The sequence below is a fragment of the Gekko japonicus genome, unplaced genomic scaffold, assembly GCF_001447785.1.
Source record: "Gekko japonicus isolate JY-2015 unplaced genomic scaffold, Gekko_japonicus_V1.1 scaffold181, whole genome shotgun sequence".
Lineage (NCBI taxonomy): Eukaryota > Metazoa > Chordata > Lepidosauria > Squamata > Gekkonidae > Gekko > Gekko japonicus.
Window position 1 is genome coordinate 281,099 of NW_015171507.1, and position 17,878 is coordinate 298,976.

The 17,878-nt window shown below is 49.2% G+C and overlaps 1 protein-coding gene across 1 annotated transcript; it reads left to right on the top strand.

Annotated features, from left to right (window-relative positions):
• The first annotated feature begins 1,030 nt into the window (after positions 1–1,030).
• TMED2 (transmembrane p24 trafficking protein 2) lies at positions 1,031–11,180 on the top strand. The gene is made up of 5 exons (XM_015419291.1): positions 1,031–1,126; positions 1,277–1,469; positions 2,742–2,762; positions 7,955–8,062; positions 10,426–11,180. The coding sequence occupies exons 1-5, from the start codon at positions 1,031–1,033 to the stop codon at positions 10,548–10,550; spliced, it is 543 nt and encodes a 180-aa protein (XP_015274777.1). The 3' UTR covers positions 10,551–11,180.
• Positions 11,181–17,878: the final 6,698 nt, after the last annotated feature.

A 17,878-nucleotide genomic window follows, 5' to 3' on the forward strand; every position in this document is an offset into this window, starting at 1 on the left:
ATTTGTCTAATCCCATTTTAAAATCAGCTAAACTAGTGGTCATTACCGTATCCCCCAAGGCAGTGAATTCTACAAGTCAATTTCTTTGTGACAAAGCACTTCCTTTTGTCTGTCCTGAATTTGGGCGTCCAGGAGAACTAGTATTACTTTTTTGCACCGTTGGCTTGGCAGCCAACATACCGCTTCCCCGTAGGGTTTCCAAGGCAAGAGACGTTCAGAGGAACTTTGCCGTTGTCAGCCCCTGCGTAGCAACCCTGGACTTCCTTGGTTGTCTCATGTCCAAATACAAACCAGGGCCGACCCTGCTTGGCTTCGGAGATCTGCTGAGATCGGGCTATCCTGGGCTATCCAGGTTGGAGCACCTTTCTCCATTTCCTTCTCCCCAGTCGTAATTTTATGAACTTGTATCATGTCCTATGTTGGTTGCATTTTCTTTAGGAGGGGGAGAAACACATGGTAGAGATTTATTTTTTAAAAAATCCGGTTTTAGGGTTGACCTTTCCCCAAATCTTAGAGCCTCAGTTGGGGGGTCACTCATGGTACACTCTCTGGGGAAGGAAGCTGCAGTCCAAGGAGGCAGCAAGGAGATGCTAAAGTTCTGGCCCAAGAGGTTCTAGGACTTCCAGTAGCTCGCATTCTTGGTCACTTTGGCAGGGGAAGGCCAAAACGACCTCCCTCCGTGCTGTGGAAAGGTTTCCGGTGACTCAGCTGGCCACAAAAACCATTCCTTCTGCATCCTGCTCTTGTCTTTAGGTTGGTAGCTCTGGGGCCAAGCGGGCACTCCCCCTGTGCCTGACCTTTCCCTGGGCTTCCAACCAATGCTCCCTCCTCCCTCCTTTAAGCGGAGTCTCGTGAGCAAAAATTCTACTTTGTAAGTTCCTGGCCTTAAACGTGTGAGCGAGCGATTTGGCTGATGCATAAATCAATCTGCTCTGGAGCCATCCTTCCCGAGCTGAGACAAAAATGTGTGAGCCAGAGGCTAAAGAACTGTGAGCTGGCTCACACTGACTCAGCTTAGAGGGAGCACTGCATGTCAGATTCTGAGGCTGAAAAGCCAGTGCGGGTTAGACACAGATCAGGGCAACTGAAGTCCTGCCTCTTCTCTTGGCTCAGTGCATCTCCTTGGGTGAGTCGTGTCGCAGGCTCTGTGGCTGTGAAAAGGGATTAACCGAGGTCTGTTTCGCTGAAGTTGTGTGGGAGGACTGGCGGACTATCAAGTGCTGTGGGAAAGGAGCTCGGAAGGTGAGAGTAACGGCTCCCCTACTCTTTCTTCCAGATAACAGGCCCTGATAACAAGGGGATCTACAAGGGAGACCGGGAGTCCAGCGGGAAATACACCTTTGCCGCTCACATGGACGGGACGTACAAGTTCTGCTTCAGCAACCGGATGTCCACCATGACTCCAAAGATAGTGATGTTCACTATCGACATCGGTGAAGCTCCAAAAGGGCAAGATATGGAGACAGAAGGTGAGGCCGTGCCACTCGACAGGCTCTTTTTGCGTATCCAGCTCTGAACAAGGCAGTGTAAATGGACCGGGAGGTTACGTTTCCTTTCAGCTACGGCTCTGAAATATGGGACTAGTAGAGCTCTAGATCCTAAGCAGCTTTATAGTGAAACATTAAATCCGAAGAGTTTTCGGCTAAATATAGGGAAGAACTTCCTGACAGTTACAGCGGTTCCTCGGTGGAACGGGCTTCCTCAGGAGGTGGTGGGCTCTCCTCCTTTGGAGGTTTTCAGAGGCTAGATGGCCATCTGACAGCAATGCTGATTCTGTGAACTTAGGCAGACCATGAGAGGGAGGGCAGGAAGGGTGGCATCAGTGCTTAATTCTCGTGGCCCTTTCTTACACGCCCGGGGAAATGCCGATTGCCACTTTGGGCTCAGGAAGCAATTGTTCTTCAGGCCATTTTGGCCAGGGATCCTGGAAGATCCCCCCCCCCCTTCTGTGCATAGAGCGGAGGTCACTGAGGGTGTGTGGGGGGAGGTAGTTGTGAACTTCCTGCATTGCGCAGGGGGTTGGACTAGATGACCCTGGAGGTCCCTTCCACCTCTACAATTTTATGATTTGGGCAGGGTTTTAGGAGTTGGCCATATAAACTTTCAGACCTCTGCGAAGCTGGCTTCTAAATGTTGATGGGCCTATCATTTAAACTAGGTTAACCGGATATCTTCATCTGACAGCGTGGGTTCCCCCCCCCCCATACCTGTTCCTACAGCTGTGGCCCCCACCCCATCTGCCTCTGCACGTCTTCCAGCAAGTTCTGAACCGGAATGGGCAGGGTCACCTGTCTGCAGCTGGCCAGCCTCTTTTTCCTGGCTTCTTCTTAACTAAAATATAGGGGGGGTCCCCCTTGCTGCTGTGGCAGGTGTGGACCACATTGCAGTGCTTCATATCCTGGCCTTGGCTGCAGCGATCTGTTTGCCCACCTGCCATCTTTCTGTAGCTGCCAGGGCTCCCGTTTTCCTCTGCAGCAGATCACGGCGTTGATTTGAGAAAGGAAGCATCACGCATCTTAGTTCCCGGGCCAGGATGTTGCTTTCTTGGGAGATTTCAAGCGGCAGGAGCTGCCTGGCACCCTTTCCTGCAATTTTCAGCTCAGGTTCAGTGCTTTCCACCGGCTGCTCCGGCAGATCAAACACCCTAGGCGGCTTCCAGGTGGAAAAGATTGGCCCTGTATGAGTGACGCATTTCGCTTGTTGCTCCATATTACTTGCTCATTTCTTATGCTTTTCTCTAGGTGGTGGAGATACCTGGGATGGTACGTGTAATGCTCTGCAGGTGCTTGTGATGAATTTGCTAATGGCTACCTGTGTGTGTGTGGTTTTTGCTAACATGAGTTAATTAGCATGGCAGTGTCCTACCCAGACAAGAAATACCCGAGTGACAACAGCCCCTTTTAACTTCAGGTCCCTAAAATGTCAGCATCCAGAGCTGCTTTGGTGGAATTTCAACTCCCCCACCCCCGTGAGCAGCCCACGCTATGCATCACACTGATTTGGAAATTCCCTTCCATTTCATAGTTTTTAATTTAGAATTGAGCTAGTTTGGTGTATTGGTTAAGTGCGCGGACTCTAATCTGGGAGAACCGGGTTTGATTCCCACACTCCTCCACTTGCACCTGCTGGTGTGCCCTTGGGTCAGTCACAAGTTTTCTCAGAGCTGTTCTCTCAAGAGCAGTCCTCGAAAGAGCTCTCTCAGCCCCACCTCCCTCACAGGGTGTCTGTTGAGGGGAGAGGAAGGGAAAGGAGTTTGTAAACCGCTCTGAGTGAAGGGCGGGGTATAAATCCAATCTCTTCTCTTCTTTTTCTCTTCTATATGAAAAGTGCAGGTCCAAAGTCCCCTTAAGGAGAAGAGAACAAGATGTATGTTCCTAATCTATGCAGCCAGTTTGGTGTAGTGGTTAAGTGCGCGGACTCTAACCTGGGAGAACCGGGTTTGATTCCCCACTCCTCCACTTGCACCTGCTGGGTGACCTTGGGCAAGCCATAGTTCTGTCAGAGCTGTTCTTGAAAAAGAGCAGTTTCTGTCAAGAGCTCTCTCAGCCCCACCTACCTCACAGGCAGTATTCCCTCTAAGCTGAGTCAGTGTGAGCTAGCTCACAGCTTTTTAGCCTCCGGCTCACACATTTTTGTCTTAGCTCAGGAAGGAGGGCTCCAGAGCCTACTAATTTATGCAGTAGCCAGATCGCTCACTCACAACTTTAATGCCAGTAGCTCACAAAGTAGAATTTTTGCTCACAAGACTACACAGCTTAGAGGGAGCATTGCTCACAGGGTGTCTGTTGTGGGGAGGGGAAGGGAAAGGCGTTTGTAAGCCGCTCTGGGACTCTCTTGGGTAGTGAAGGGCGGGGTATAAATCCAATCTCTTCTTCTATTTAGTACATTTTTATCCTCCTCCTATAAGCTGGCCAGCTTGGTGTAGTGGTTAGGAGCGCTGACTCTAATGTGGGAGAACCAGGTTTGATTGCCCACTCCTCCACATGCAGCTGCTGGTGTGACCTTGGGTCAGTCACAAGTTCTCATTAGAGCTGTTCTCTCAGGAGCAGTCCTCAGAAGAGCTCTCTCAGCCCCACCTACCTCACAGGGTGTCTGTTGTGGGGAGGGGAAGGGAAAGGAGATTGTAAGCAGCTCTGAGACTCCGAGTGAAGGGCGGGGTATAAATCCAATCTCTCCTTCTAATTTGTCTTCACAATAACCCTGTGAGGTAGGGTAGGCTGCGATAGTGACTGGTCAAGAGTCATCTAGTAAGCTTCCATGGCAGTGTGGGGATTCAGATCTGGGTCTCCCAGGACCTACTGTGAAACTAAGCACTGCGTCCCACTGGCTCTCCCGTATCTTGATTGTGGTGCTCAGATTGGAAGCTTTAAGGTGATGTGGCCTGTTGCCAGGAGAGATGCAAGCACCTCCCATACCCTCAACACTTCCCCCTTTTTTCATATTTCTGGAGTCTGAGACAGTCCCGGGGACCTGCCCTAGGAGCCACCACTTGGGAGACCCAGCTAGCCGGATATTGGCCGGCAGTTGAGATCTAGAGCCCTAGGTTGCTCTTTTCCCTGTGCCCTACCAGCCCTCAGTGATACATCGGGAGTCTGCATATCCATCCATCATACACTGGCTTTCTAAAATCACTGTGCGGGAATCACACTCTTACACAAGTGACTGTATATGTATGTGTGTGCGCAAAGGCCCTGGTGTACTTGAAGTGTATGTAAGGCTTTTTTTTTTTAAACTAATGTGTGCCTGCATTGGATTACTTGAGCAGTCCTGCTCACGGTCTTGATGCAAGTGTGAAGACTTTTGTTCTTAACATTTGGTACAAGTCCCCCCTCCCCCTTTTCTAAAAAGAACTCTGCTTTGGTGTGCTTACTGAATATGCAGATAGTGAAGTCGGTTGTGCCCTTGTTTCCCCAGGGGGTGGGCACTGGAGAGGGCGGGTGTGGGTCTTTGCTCCCTAACGTGGTTCTGCCTGAATGGTACGTTACGCAAAGAAAGGAGTTGAAGCGGATATTTCTAACCTGTGCCACGGCTGGCTTGTTTGAGACCTCAGCAGCTCTCTCATTTTGCAACTCCGCATTTGAGTCTGAGGCATGTTCTAGTAGCGTTGGACAGAAAATCCTGCAATTTATGTTTCCTTGTCAGGGCTTCATCCAGATTTTCTCCCTCGGGTTGATTGAGGGATTGGTTACCTGAGCATTACAATGGTTGGTTGGCTTCTTAAACCAACACTCCAAATATGGAAGAACAAAATTAGTTCAGAGATCTTCAGGGACACGGAAAGAGAGCAGATCACACCCGTTTATTTGTATATGATGCCTGCTGCTTTAGAAATGTTGGTTATGTAAAATGCATACCGGCAGAAAAAAACGAGCCAGCCAAATGTATAGCCTTTGTTACCCCGTCTTGGAGTTCTGTTTGTTCCTGTCCTCTTATGTGCCTGGGAGGATGGCCGACAGTTTGGTGTAGTGGTTAAGTGCAGCTGCTGGATGACCTTGGGCAAGCCATAGTTCTGATAAGAGCTGTCCTTGAAAAAGAGCAGTTTCTGTCAGTGCTCTCTCAGCACCACCGACCTGACAAGGGTGTCTGTCATGGTGGAGGGAAGGGAAAGGAGTTTGTAAGCCGCTCTGAGACTCCCTTGGGTAGTGAAGGGTGGGGTATAAATCCAATCTCTTCTTCTTCTTCTTCTCCAAGAATGTTTTTGTTCACCCTCTCCCGAGTTCTTATCGAGAAAGCCTTGTTTCCCTCCGCCACGGAGTACCAGGTGCGAGGTCTCTCAGTGTCTAGAATGTAGCTTTGCTGATGCTATTCTTGACTCATCGCCAGCAATTGGATCAGGGGCGTTGAACTCATTTGCCACGAGGGCCGGATCTGACATAAACGTCACTTTGCCGGGCCGGGCCACGTGTGCCCTAAAATGTAATGCCAGGCACTGGAGGTAGAAACTGCATAAAGGACAGCCGCTGGTAAGCTCCGCGTTGATGTGTCCTGACTGCAAGGCCCCCTGGGCTGGGCGGAGGGTCCAGAAGAAAACCCACATGGGTGGACTGGAGAGGCAGCAGTTGGAGCACTGGGTGGATGCTCCCATGATGCTTGAGTGCTGCGGACACAGTTGTTCTGCCGTGCTGAAGCCACAATGGAGTGTCTTCGCCCACTCCACTCCCCCCCCCAGCACTCCCTCCCGTGCACCAGTTCCTCGTGGGCCACATAGGGGCCCTGGACGGGCCGGTTCTGGCCCCCGGGCCTTGCTTTTGACACCCTTGAATTAGAGTATAAGATATTTAGTTTTAGCTATAGATTCAGGTGGAGTCACGTGTTGGTCTGAAGCAACAGAACAAAGTTTGAGTCCAGGGGCACCTTTAAAACCAACGAAGTTTAATTTTGATTCTAAGCTTTCTTGTATTTCTTCAGACTTTCACATGAAAACTTATACCCAAATTAAACTTCATTGGTCTTAAAGGTGCTGCCGCTGGACTCAAACCTCGTCATAGTTTTAGCTATGCATCTCGTCTCGAGGTCTGGCTAAGTTTCGCGGATGGGAGCTTAGCTTGCTATTTGTGTAAGCTTGATCGTTGCTTCTTAAAATCTCCTTGTAAGCAAACCTGGGTCTTGTATATTGTTTCCTTGGGATTTCTGCGAACCTTGAGCTCCTGGCCGGAGCCCCAAACACCAGAGTGTCAGCTAAAGGATATCTTTACCGTTTTTATTTAAGAGTCCCCAGACATTAGGGTGGGGGTCCCCAACCTTGTTGGACCTGTGGCCACGTTTGGAACTTTGAGAACAGGCTAGTGGACACCCGCAACAAAATGGTTGCCACAAGGGGCAAGAACAGGTACAGAATGATGGATATGGGAGCACAGCCCAATAACCAAAAATTGGGAGGTTCCCCCCAAAAGTCAGGAGGGTGGAAGCGAAGCCTTTCCTGAGGCAGCTGTTTCTGGACGGGTGCTTGCTGCCGGCGTAGCGAATGTGCCTCCTGGGCTCTTTGAAGCGTCTCCTGCTTCCAGGACGTAGAGGAAAGCAGGATTGGCTCTTTGATTTGAGGAAGAAACGCTTTGGGGTAGAAACAAACAGGCACCAAGGGATATGTCAGCGGGCCCTTGCGTGTCGATTAGCGGGAACACAGAATGTAATCGGTACAAAGGAACGTATCTTATAGAACAAACTGTAACAGATGTACCATAATTACCGAAACGATTGTCGTGCTGTGGAAACAGTGTTTAATTTCATCCAAGCTGCCTGAAGAGTATGCAGATGGGAAGAGATACCCAGGCAAGGAAGATCCTGTATACGTGGAAGCCCCCTTTTTTTTCACACACACACACCCCGGGGGGGGGGGGGTATGTCTCTGGCTTTGCAAGCCAGACCTCTCCGGTCCAGTCCCGGGATCTCCAATGAAAAGGATCTCTGTTAGCAAGTGTTGGGTTAAGACGTAGGCAGTGTTCCCTCCAAGCTGAGTTATTGTGAGTCAGCTCACAGTTTTTTAGCTACCAGCTCACACATTTTTGCCTTAGCTCAGGAAGGGATGGCTCCAGAGCAAACCAATTTTTGCAGCAGCCAAATCGCTCGCTCACAACTTTAATGCCAGTCGCTCACAAAGTGGAATGTTTGCTCACAAGACTCCACGGCTTAGAGGGAACATTGGACGTAGGAAAGCCGCTGCCACTCACAGCGGAAGGGTCGTGCGTAGTTCAGTGCATGAGGCACTCAATCTGGATCCCAGACATCCTCGGAATCAGTCCCGTCTCCGGGGGGGGGGGGGGGAGATATTGGTTGACAGGAACGAGGAAAGATTTAATCCAAAAACTGCAGACAGTCAAGCTTAAAGTTGGCCAGACAGACCGTGTCCGTCTGTGGGAGCGGCATACGTTTACGAGCCTTCCAAATTGTGTGGAGCTCAAGCTGGCACTTGTGCGCGCGCGCATGACATGACGGTTTCCTCTGCTCCCACCTGCAGCTCATCAGAACAAGCTAGAAGAGATGATCAACGAATTAGCGGTGGCCATGACAGCCGTCAAGCACGAACAGGAGTACATGGAAGTGCGCGAAAGGATACACAGAGCAAGTAGGTGCCTTGGTTTTGTGCCTTGTGCTCAGTCGCCGCTTGCAGGTGGTTGGCTGGTTTTGGCAAAAAGGTGGGAGAAAGAGCCCCCTTTCGGTTTGAGGGAATCCCTGCTCCCCCTTAGGGCTGTCCTTGATGGCGGGAGACCCGTGGCTAAGCCTCCCCCTGCCTGAAATGGGCTTCTGGAAGTGCGAGCTCCCTCCCCAAGCAGTGCCTGCATCCTCTTGCCTTGGCCCATGACGCCACCGCACCTGATAACTCCCTTCCCCATGTTATCCCCACAACACCCCTGTGAAGTAGGTTAGGTTGAGATAAGTGACTGGCTGAGGGTCACCCACCTAGCCCGCTTTGAGTCAGAGCAGGGATTTGAATGGGTGTGTGTGTCTAGACCGACCCTAACCACAGCCATCCTCCAGTGCGAGAGGCTGTCCGATCCCCCACAGCTATCAGTCCAATACACGTTTAAGCAAAGTAGTATTTTATTGAAGCCATGATAGAACAGGAGCAAGTTCACTGCTTAGAATACCTGAGCCAGGCGGGACGTGGGATAATGAAGCACATTCAAAAACTGACAATAACCAATGGAATTGGTTCCCGCTTACGCGGTTGGACTCTCAGGTTCGCGCCCAAAGCCTGAGAAAGCAACGGTTTCCATAAAGATAAACAGTTAGCACTTCACACGCTCTAGATCATTATAGACTAAGCGAGCCTCCTCTTCTCCGCACCTGTGGCCTTGTAGATACGCTTACACTAGCGTCCATAGAAAGGAATGCATGAGGCAAGCAGACATCCAGTGCACAACAGAATAGGCATGCGCAAATGCCAACAGAGGGATCAGGCATCAGGGTTTTTTTCCCCTCTACTATACACAGATCTCTACGGCAGCTAGCTGACAGAGGCATGGTTTCCACTGGAAGGTCATTGCTCTCAAGTCGCAGCTGACCTGTGACCCTGCAGGGTTTCCAAGTCAGCAGCTGTCCAGAGGTGGTTTGCCATGGCCTCCCTCTGCATAGGGACCCTGGACTTCCTTGTCGGTCTCCCTTGGAAGTAGGAATCAGGGCTGACCCTGCTTAACTTCTGAGAAGATCTGATGAGATCTGGCTAGCCTGGGCCATCCCGGACAGGGACAGATAACTCAGAGCAGTCGACCTACTTCTGCTCTGTAGGGTTTCCGAGGTAAGAGACGAACAGAGGTGGTTTGCCATTGCCTGCCTCTACATAGCAACCCTGGATTTCCCTCGTGGTCTCCCGTCTAGTTTGGTGTAATGGTTAGGAGCGCAGACTCTAATCCGGGAGAACCGGGTTTGAGTTCCCACTCCTCCACACGCAGCTGCTGGGTGACCTTGGGTCAGTCACAAGTTCTCTCGGAGCTGTTCTCTCAAGGGCAGTTCTTGAAAGAGCTCTCTCAGCCCTACCTACCTCACAGGGTGTCTGTTGTGGGGAGGGGAAGGGAAAGGAGATGATAAACTCCTCTGAGACTCCTTTGGGTAGTGAAAGGCGGGGTATAAATCCAATCTCCTCCTCCTCCATTCAAGTATTACCAAAGTCTTAACCCACTTCGCTTTTGGAGTCTGATGAGATTGGGCTAGGCTGGCCTATCCAGATCCAGGGCATCATTGGGATGAAACCGTTTAAAGCAGATTTCGAGAAGATCGGAAATAAATACAGGCCCCAAAGAGCACTTCGGTCGGGGTCACAACACCACCTAGTGACCCCGGGCCCTAAGGAGGCCAGACTTGCTGCCACAAGGGCCAGGTCCTTTTCGGTGGCGGCTCCTACCTGGTGGAACGAGCTCCCGGAGGAGATCAGGGCCCTGCGGGACCTTCTACAGTTCCGCAGGGCCTGCGAGACGGAGCTCTTCCGCCAGGCTTTCGCGTAGGAGCCGCTGCCGCCACTACTACCAACGTACGGGCACAGAGCAGTACCGCCGGGCTGGTGTTGATTGACCGTGGAACATCATGGTCCATGGCATCCTCCTCATGGATCCCAATGTGATGTGCAATAGGGAGTGAGCACATAAATCCCGATGGATCCTGTGAATGTCCATTTGTGTTGAATCGTTTTAACTTGTATTTTATTGCACTGTGTGCCTTAACTGGTTTTAAATTTGTGGTAAACTTGTGGTATTGTATTATATTTGTGTTGTAAGCCGCCCTGAGCCCGCATGCGGGGAGGGCGGGGTATAAATGAAATAAAATAATAAATAAATAAATAAATAAAACCTTGCACATTAAGGCAGCAACAAGTGCAGAATTAAAAAGAAATCCAATCACTGGCAGGTTGGTGTGCAAAAAAGAAACACACACCTGACTGGCGTATCTCTGTGTGCTAAGTGATTTCTTCCCCTTCCTGTTTCCCTTCAACAGTTAACGACAACACGAACAGCCGGGTGGTGCTCTGGTCCTTCTTCGAAGCCCTCGTACTAGTTGCCATGACACTGGGACAGATCTACTATCTGAAGAGGTTTTTTGAAGTCCGGAGAGTGGTTTAATCAAACATTTTGATTTTTCTCTCTCTCTCTCTCCCCTCCTCCTCCTCTCCAGCGATCCCCAGGTTCTCCATTCACTGTCTACCAAGCAACTTGGTCGCAAAACTCGCTTAGTTTTATCCCTGCTTTCTGAACGATAAAGTCCCTTCTTAGTTTAATTTTTTTTAATAAATATATATATACAGATTGGGCGATACGTGCTGAGAGCTTCTCACTGGAATTGGCAGTTGTGTCTCTCACCGAGCCGGTGGGAGTTCAACTAAATTGCGATGGTATTTTTTTTTTAAAGCGGCACTGCGGGTTGTCTTTTAAGCTCTCCCTTGGTTCTTTTTACTTTTTGTAACGAAACGCAGTTTTTGTCTAGGGGCGACGGTAGGTCCTGAAAGAATTGCTTTCGAAACCCTGTGGTAGACTCTTGGCTCCAGTCGAAGGATTTCCTCCCTGCTTGACGTGGGCAGCCGAGAAAGAAAAGGAAAAACAAAAACAGAAAACTGCATTCTGACGTACAGGATCCAGCCAATGGTTTCATTTGGGACACGTGTAGTAGGTTTTTGTAAAACCTCCAGTCCTCTTAACTGTAACGACATTGATTTGTTCGCCACGTTTCTTTTTAATTAAAGAGATGAAGTTGCAGCGCTGTTCCCACCTGTTAACTAACATGGTCTTGAGTTTGCAAATGGGTGAAGGGGGAAGCCTTTGGGGTCAAGTTAATGAAAGAGTTACCGTTCCCCTCCTACTCGTCGCTCACCGATCCAAAGCTCCTCCTGTTTTTAGTGCTACTGAAGAGCTGGGGTTCAGGAGCCCGGTTTCTGATGCCAAATTTGGGGGCCAGGGTGGCGGGAGGCGGGGAGGCACGACTACGCTTTGCAGCCCGTAAGGTAGAGAGCCGTATCCCGTTGTTTGGTTATAGTTAGGATGGCATCCCTCTTTCCTGGGAGAGGCCCCTGTGCCTTTCACATGGCTGGGAGAAACACAACAGGGCCGCAGCTCTTCCCTGGCGGTGTGTCTCCCCAGGAGCCTTTTGTGTGGCGAATAGCAGCACCCCAGGGAGATGTCCAGCAGGTACAGTTTCTCCGGCACCTCCAGGATCAGATTTTCCCACCAGTTGAATTTCTCCAAGCTGCGGTGCCGTTAAATTTTTTTAAAAGCACAGGAGCCTCCTTCGAGAAAGGTGACGTCAAAACCCGATTAGGCTATCTTGAAACAAGCCAATCTATTTCGTGCTTTCTCTCTGTTCAGACACATGCTGGCTTTCAGTTTTTGTACAGACTATTTTTCTCGCTTACCTGTATGATGGGTTTAAAAAAATCGCAGTGTCTGTCGACGGGAGCGGGTGCTGATCCCAAGATTATGTTGTGGCTAATGTATATTGGACTGATGTATATTGGTTGTAATTTGGGGCAGGGGACTGGGTTCTTTTCAAGATCGGGGGGGCGGGCAAAGGGGCATTCTATCGGTTACGCCTAAAAGAGTTTTGTACCAAATTTAATTTAATTAAAATTTGTTACAAGTTTTCACGGTCCAAGTAATCTTTTTCGGCCTTAGGCTGGCAATTTTAACAGCAGTTCTTCAAACTGGAGGGGGGGGGGGGTTATCCCCCCCCCCACCATGACTGTTGTAGGCCAACTCTGTGTGTTGAAACACTTGGAAATTGAACTAGAAGATGTACAAGTGCTTGCGAGTTGAAATAATGGCCAGATTCGGTAAATAAACACCTTCTTTAAAAAGAATGAACTCAATCGGAGCCTGGTGCTTGTCTCGCCTTTGAAAGGGCACTCTCTGCATTCTTGCACTCATTTCCCCATAACCCTTCTTTTAGGGGACAGTTTAAAGAAGAATACCCTCTGCTGTTGAAGGACGAAACAAAGCCGCACACAATCAAACCGTTTCGCAATTGGTCGACGTTCCCTCCCACCTGGGAGAAGGGTACAAAGTCTAATGCAAACTGAACAAGGTGTTGGAGTTTGTGACTGGTATCCCGGATGTTATATGGCCCTAAAAGCAGCTGTGATGGGCCCGATTTTGACTGAAGTTATAATGCTGGGGAATTGGGGTGTGTGTGTGTGTTATTTATTGGATTTATACCTCGCCCTACCCCAAAAATGGGCTCAGGGCGGCTCAGAACATAAAACCAACAAACAGTAAAAACAATAAATAGCAATAGTAGATACACCTGAAACCCATGCCTCATGGAATAATTACCCCCAGAAATCCCAGTGCCCACGTAATATCCAGGACAGCAGGGCACTGGGAATAGGTCATGGACAACTGCTATGGACAGGACAGGTGTCGACCCCGAGCCCCTTTTTGCCCCCTGACTGGTTGTGCACCCTCCCTTTAAACCCATTGGTGGGTTTTTTTTGTGCTGTTGTTTAAGGGGGGAGGTGGTATTTGTGGCTGGGAAATTCTTTTCTCCACCACTGATTAAAGCCAGATGTCAGAGTCCCTGGAGAAATCCGTTCCTAACAGCAGTCATTCAGAGGAATAAAAGTTTATTGAGGCATTGATAGGATCCAGACCCTGGACGGAGTCCCTGTTAGAACTACCGATGCGAAGCACTCCAGCTATACCTAAATCAAATGAGACCCTGATGGCCCTGGGCCAATCACGCTAAAGCAAAAGCCCGCATCAATTTTACACAGATAACAGTACAGTGGCTGGAAACGAAAGTTTACATTTTTCTTCGCACCCCCGTTCCCATGGCAGCCAAGCCCAAGAAAGGAGCTGGTTGACACCAGACTCTTAAGTCTGGAGATCTGAGCGTGGAGAACCAATGTGGTGTAGTGGTTGGAGTCGGTCGGTCAGCCACGTTGGTCTGAAGCAGTACAACAAATTTAGAGTCCAGTGGCCCCTTTAAGACCAGCAAAGGTTTATTCAAGGGATGAGCTTCCGTGTACACGCACACTTTATCAAATATGTTAGAAGGGCAGGCAAGGTTCAGACTTATAGCCAGAGAATGAACAGCAAATTAACATGCAACACGATGAGGACCAAGATATGCAAAGGGACACTGAATGACGAGTTAAGGTTATAGGGCCAACAGTTGTGAAGCAATAAATATGTCAGACTAGCAGATAAATGGTTAGAGGGTTAGACTAGGTTCTGGGAGAGCCAGGTTCGAATCCCGGTGCATCGGGTGACCATGTGGGCAGTCAAGCACTCTCCATCAGTGTTCCCTCCAAGCTGAGTCAGCGTGAGCTAGCCTACAGCTTTTTAGCCTCCGGCTCACACATTTTTGTCCTAGCTCAGGAAGGAGGGCTCCAGAGCAAACTAATTTATGCAGCAGCCAAATCGCTCTCTCTCACACAACTTTAAGGCCAGTGGCACACAAAGTAGAATTTTTGCTCATGAGACTCCACGGCTTAGGGGGGGAGTGCTAGTGTTCCCTCTAAGTTGAGTTAGTGTGAGCTAGCTCACAGGCTTTAGCCTCCGGCTCCCATATACTTGTCTTCGCTCAGGAAGGATGGCTCCAGAGCAAACGTAAGTTATGCAGTAGCCAAATCGTTCGCTCACAACTTTAATGCTGGTAGCTTGCAAAGTAGAATTTTTGCTCACAGGACTCCACGGCTTAGAGGGAGCCCTGCTCTCCACCTGGCCTACTTGCTGAGAGGCTAAACTGGAGGAGGAGAGGAGGTCCCCATTGAGGAGAAGGAAGGCAGTCATGGTGCAGTTGACTCAGGTGACCTGGTCCATGGGGCATTCCAGGGAAGAGAGGAATAGAAGCGGTTTGCCAGAGAGCCAGTTTGGTGTCGTGGTTAAGTGTGTGGAGTCTAATCTGGAAGAACCGGGTTTGGTTCCCCACTCCTCCACTTGCACCTGCTGATGTGACCTTGGGTCAGTCACAAGCTCTGGCACAGCTGTTCCTGAAAGAGCAGTTTCTGTCAAGAGTTCTCTCAGCCCCACCCACCTCACAGGCAGTGTTCCCTCTAAGCTGAGTTAGTGTGAGCCAGTTCACAGTTTTTTAGCCTCCGGCGGCCGGCCCACACATTTTTGTCTTAGCTCAGGAAGGAAGGCTCCAGAGCCAACTAATTTATGCAGCAGCCAAATCGCTGGCTCACAACTTGAATGCCAGTAGCTCACAATGCCAGTAGCTCACAAGACTCCGCAGCTTAGAGGGAGCATTGCTCACAGGGTGTCTGTTGTGGGGAGGGGTGGGAAAGGAGTTTGTAAGCCACTCTGAGACTCCAAGTGAAGGGTGGGGTATAAATCCAATCTCCTCCTCTTCTTCCTCTGTATAGCCTTGGGCAGTTAAAGCTACTTCTTTACTTGAGTGTCTTGCTTTCTGCTGCTTGGACCAGGGAGGCTGTATGGGCCTGGATGTCAGCCATGCATGCCTTCTCGCATGAACGATGATTCCCAGAGAGAGGGAGTCGAGGTACACTGAATTTCCCCCTCTGCAGCTGACCACATTGGGGGGGGGGGTGCCCCATCAGAATTACAGTCCCACCCTCAAGCGTGTAAAGGTGAGAGGGCATTATGGATTGTGGTGTGTTATTGCTGTTAGAAGGATGTCTACTCATGGGTTTCGAGGAACTGATCAAGAGAAGAAGAAGAAGAGATGGGATTTATACCCCACCCTTCACTACCCAAAGGAGTCTTAGAGCGGCTTTCCCTTCCCCTCCCCACAACAGACACCCTGTGAGGTAGGCGGGGCTGAGAGAGCTCTGACAGAAACTGCTCTTTTTTTCAAGGACAGCTCTTATCAGAACTACGGCTTGCCCAAGGTCATCCAACCAGGTGCAAGTGGAGGAGTGGGGAATCAAACCCAGTTCTCCCAGATTAGAGTCCGCGCACTTAACCACGACACCAAACTGGCTCTAGCAAATGTTTGCCTCTGGTTTTAATCCAGGAATGTCTTTTGCCTGAAAGGTTAAAGTGTGCCATTGAGTCTTTACCAACTCATGATGACCTCATAAAGGCGGAGGGGATTTACCATTGCTTTCCTTGGCATAGCAGCCTGTTTTCATTGGTGGTCTCCCCATCTAAGTCCTGAGTTGGCTTCTAAACTCTGGCAAGATCGGGCTAGTCTAGCTATTACAGCTACTGCAAACTTTGCCCTGGGTAGGTAGGTGCCCATTCTGAGGGAGATTGGCTTACACCAAGTTCCCAGCTTGCTACCTGCTGAATGAAAGGGGCTTGCCAAATGTACTTTAGGGAGTTCATGGGGGAGGGGTGCGAGTAGTAAAATGGTTCCCACCTATATCTTGTTACACCTGGTCCCAAGTGAGGTAATGGCTTGTGCAGTTTTATTTCAGGCCCTCTCCCAACACAGGATTTCTTTCTGCTGCTGCCTGCCACCAGATACGAATTCTTGAGATGTTTACCTCGTCTGGACCAAGACTGTTTTTTTAATCATCATCATTTTCCTCCTCCTCCTCCTTCTTTATATCTGGCCTTTCTTGCTGAAACTCAAGATTTCAAAATATGAAAAGCAATTTAAGCAGCCAGCAAGGGCCTCCGATAAAAAATGTAGTGGGACTAGTTTTCTGGAGCTGGAAAAGTGACGCAAATGAAAATCTGAGGCCTACCGTAATGAAGAAAGGGGGGGATCAAGTTAAGGCCCACCCTGCAACTTTGTCATGGATATAAGGAAAACAAAAAGACCAATGGGATGTGTTAGGGCAGCGGTTCTCAACCTGTGGGTCACAACCCCTTTGGGGGTCGAACGACCCTTTCACAGGGGTCGCCTAAGACCATCGGAAAACACAAATTTTCAATGGTCTTATGATAGCAACGAAAATAATTTTATGGCTGGGGGTCACCACAACATGAGGAACTGTATTAAAGGGTCGCGGCATTAGGAAGGTTGAGAACCACTGTGTTAGGGTATAGGTTTTTGTGAGTCAAAGCTCTCTTCATCAGATACAAAAAGAACAAGGATCCATCAGCCCTTATATCCATGTCAGAAGGTGGGAGAGGCATAAAAGGAGGGCGAGCTAGAGTCGGAATGCAGGAGTATGATGCAAAAATCCGCTTCCTTAGGGCTGGAAGATACGCACAGAGGTGGGTAAGGCAGAAAATTGTCATCTGCAATAATCCATAACCCTGTTGAGCCTGGGGTAAGGTCCATAGTCCTGAACTTGTTAAGGAATTCTAATTTGGCAATAATTCAAATCAAGACAATTGTTTTCCTGCCTTCTGTAAGTGTGGACCAAATCTGGTTTATATGTGAGCCCCCCCGAATGTTGTCAGAGAAGTAAATGTTCGTAATTGCAATCTCGGGTTTCAAAATGGGCTGGTTCTTTTCCTCAAAGCCCTGCATGGCCTGGGACCCTCTTGCTCTAACTTCCCTACCCAGTAGAAAAGAGCAAGAGTCGGGTACCACCTTAAAGACTAATTATTAGACTCTTGCTCTTTTCTGCTGCCACAGACAGACTAACAGGGCTACCCATCTTGATCTTTCCCTTCCCCAGTTGCTGTAAATTATATTTATTTATTTATTTATTTATTCAGGTATTTCTACCCCGCCCTACCCCGCAAGCGGGCTCAGGGCAGCTTACAAGGGGCATAGGCCCATACATAAAATTCAATAAAATCCGATAAAATCACAGAATACAATCAATACATACTGTTAATAGTAATACTAATAAAGTGCTTTAAGTTTTTAAGTTCCAAGATGGTCTGCAGTTGTCTCTTACAGGAAGTAACCGCTGCCAGCGCTAGTTATACTAATATAATACCGGCAGTCTTAATCCAAGCTAATCGGCTGATCTTGCCGCCATATAGTCCGTCTTGCCACCGGGCCATCAAGGGCGATCCAACTTTGATGGTATTTCCACCGTTGGTAGTGGTGGAAGGGGGGGCAGGTGCGGCGGCCCCTACATAAAGGCCTGGCGGAATTATAATAATGTCTCTCTCCACACAGTTTGTGGGTGATAAATCCTGAGAATCAGCCATGTAGTTAGGGATGCTGACGGCCTGGAGGAAAAATGTCCTTTCCCTTTTTAACACAGTTTCAACGGGCTGCTGTTTACCACGTAATATTATTTACTTCCATGCCATGAAAAGCTTCAGCTTCCCATTTATGTACACTAAACCACTATTATTGAGAGAGGACTCCCCCACCCCGGTCCATCCCTTGCTTAACTAAGGACATTAAGTCTCAAGAAGCGCTGAAGGCGAAATAAGTGATTGAAAATTCAGTTTTCTTCCAGGCCAGACCCCACAAAGATATTAAATATAAACTTTTTATTTTAAAAAATTATTTAACACTAAATAGCAGTAAGCAATATAAGCCCCCCCCCCCGAAAAACAACCCCTCCGTGCTGCCCCACCTCCCTTGGTGTCCTAAGCATGTGCTTATTTTGCTTAATGGTTACTCCAGGGCTGGG

Bases quoted from the DNA above. Each gene is read 5' to 3' on its own strand.
- TMED2 (XM_015419291.1), top strand. From the start codon at position 1,031: ATGTCAGATTCTGAGGCTGAAAAGCCAGTGCGGGTTAGACACAGATCA. The intron at 1,127-1,276 runs GTGAGTCGTGTC...TCTTTCTTCCAG, and splicing joins GGCTCAGTGCATCTCCTTGG to ATAACAGGCCCTGATAACAA. The intron at 1,470-2,741 runs GTGAGGCCGTGC...GCTTTTCTCTAG, and splicing joins GCAAGATATGGAGACAGAAG to GTGGTGGAGATACCTGGGAT.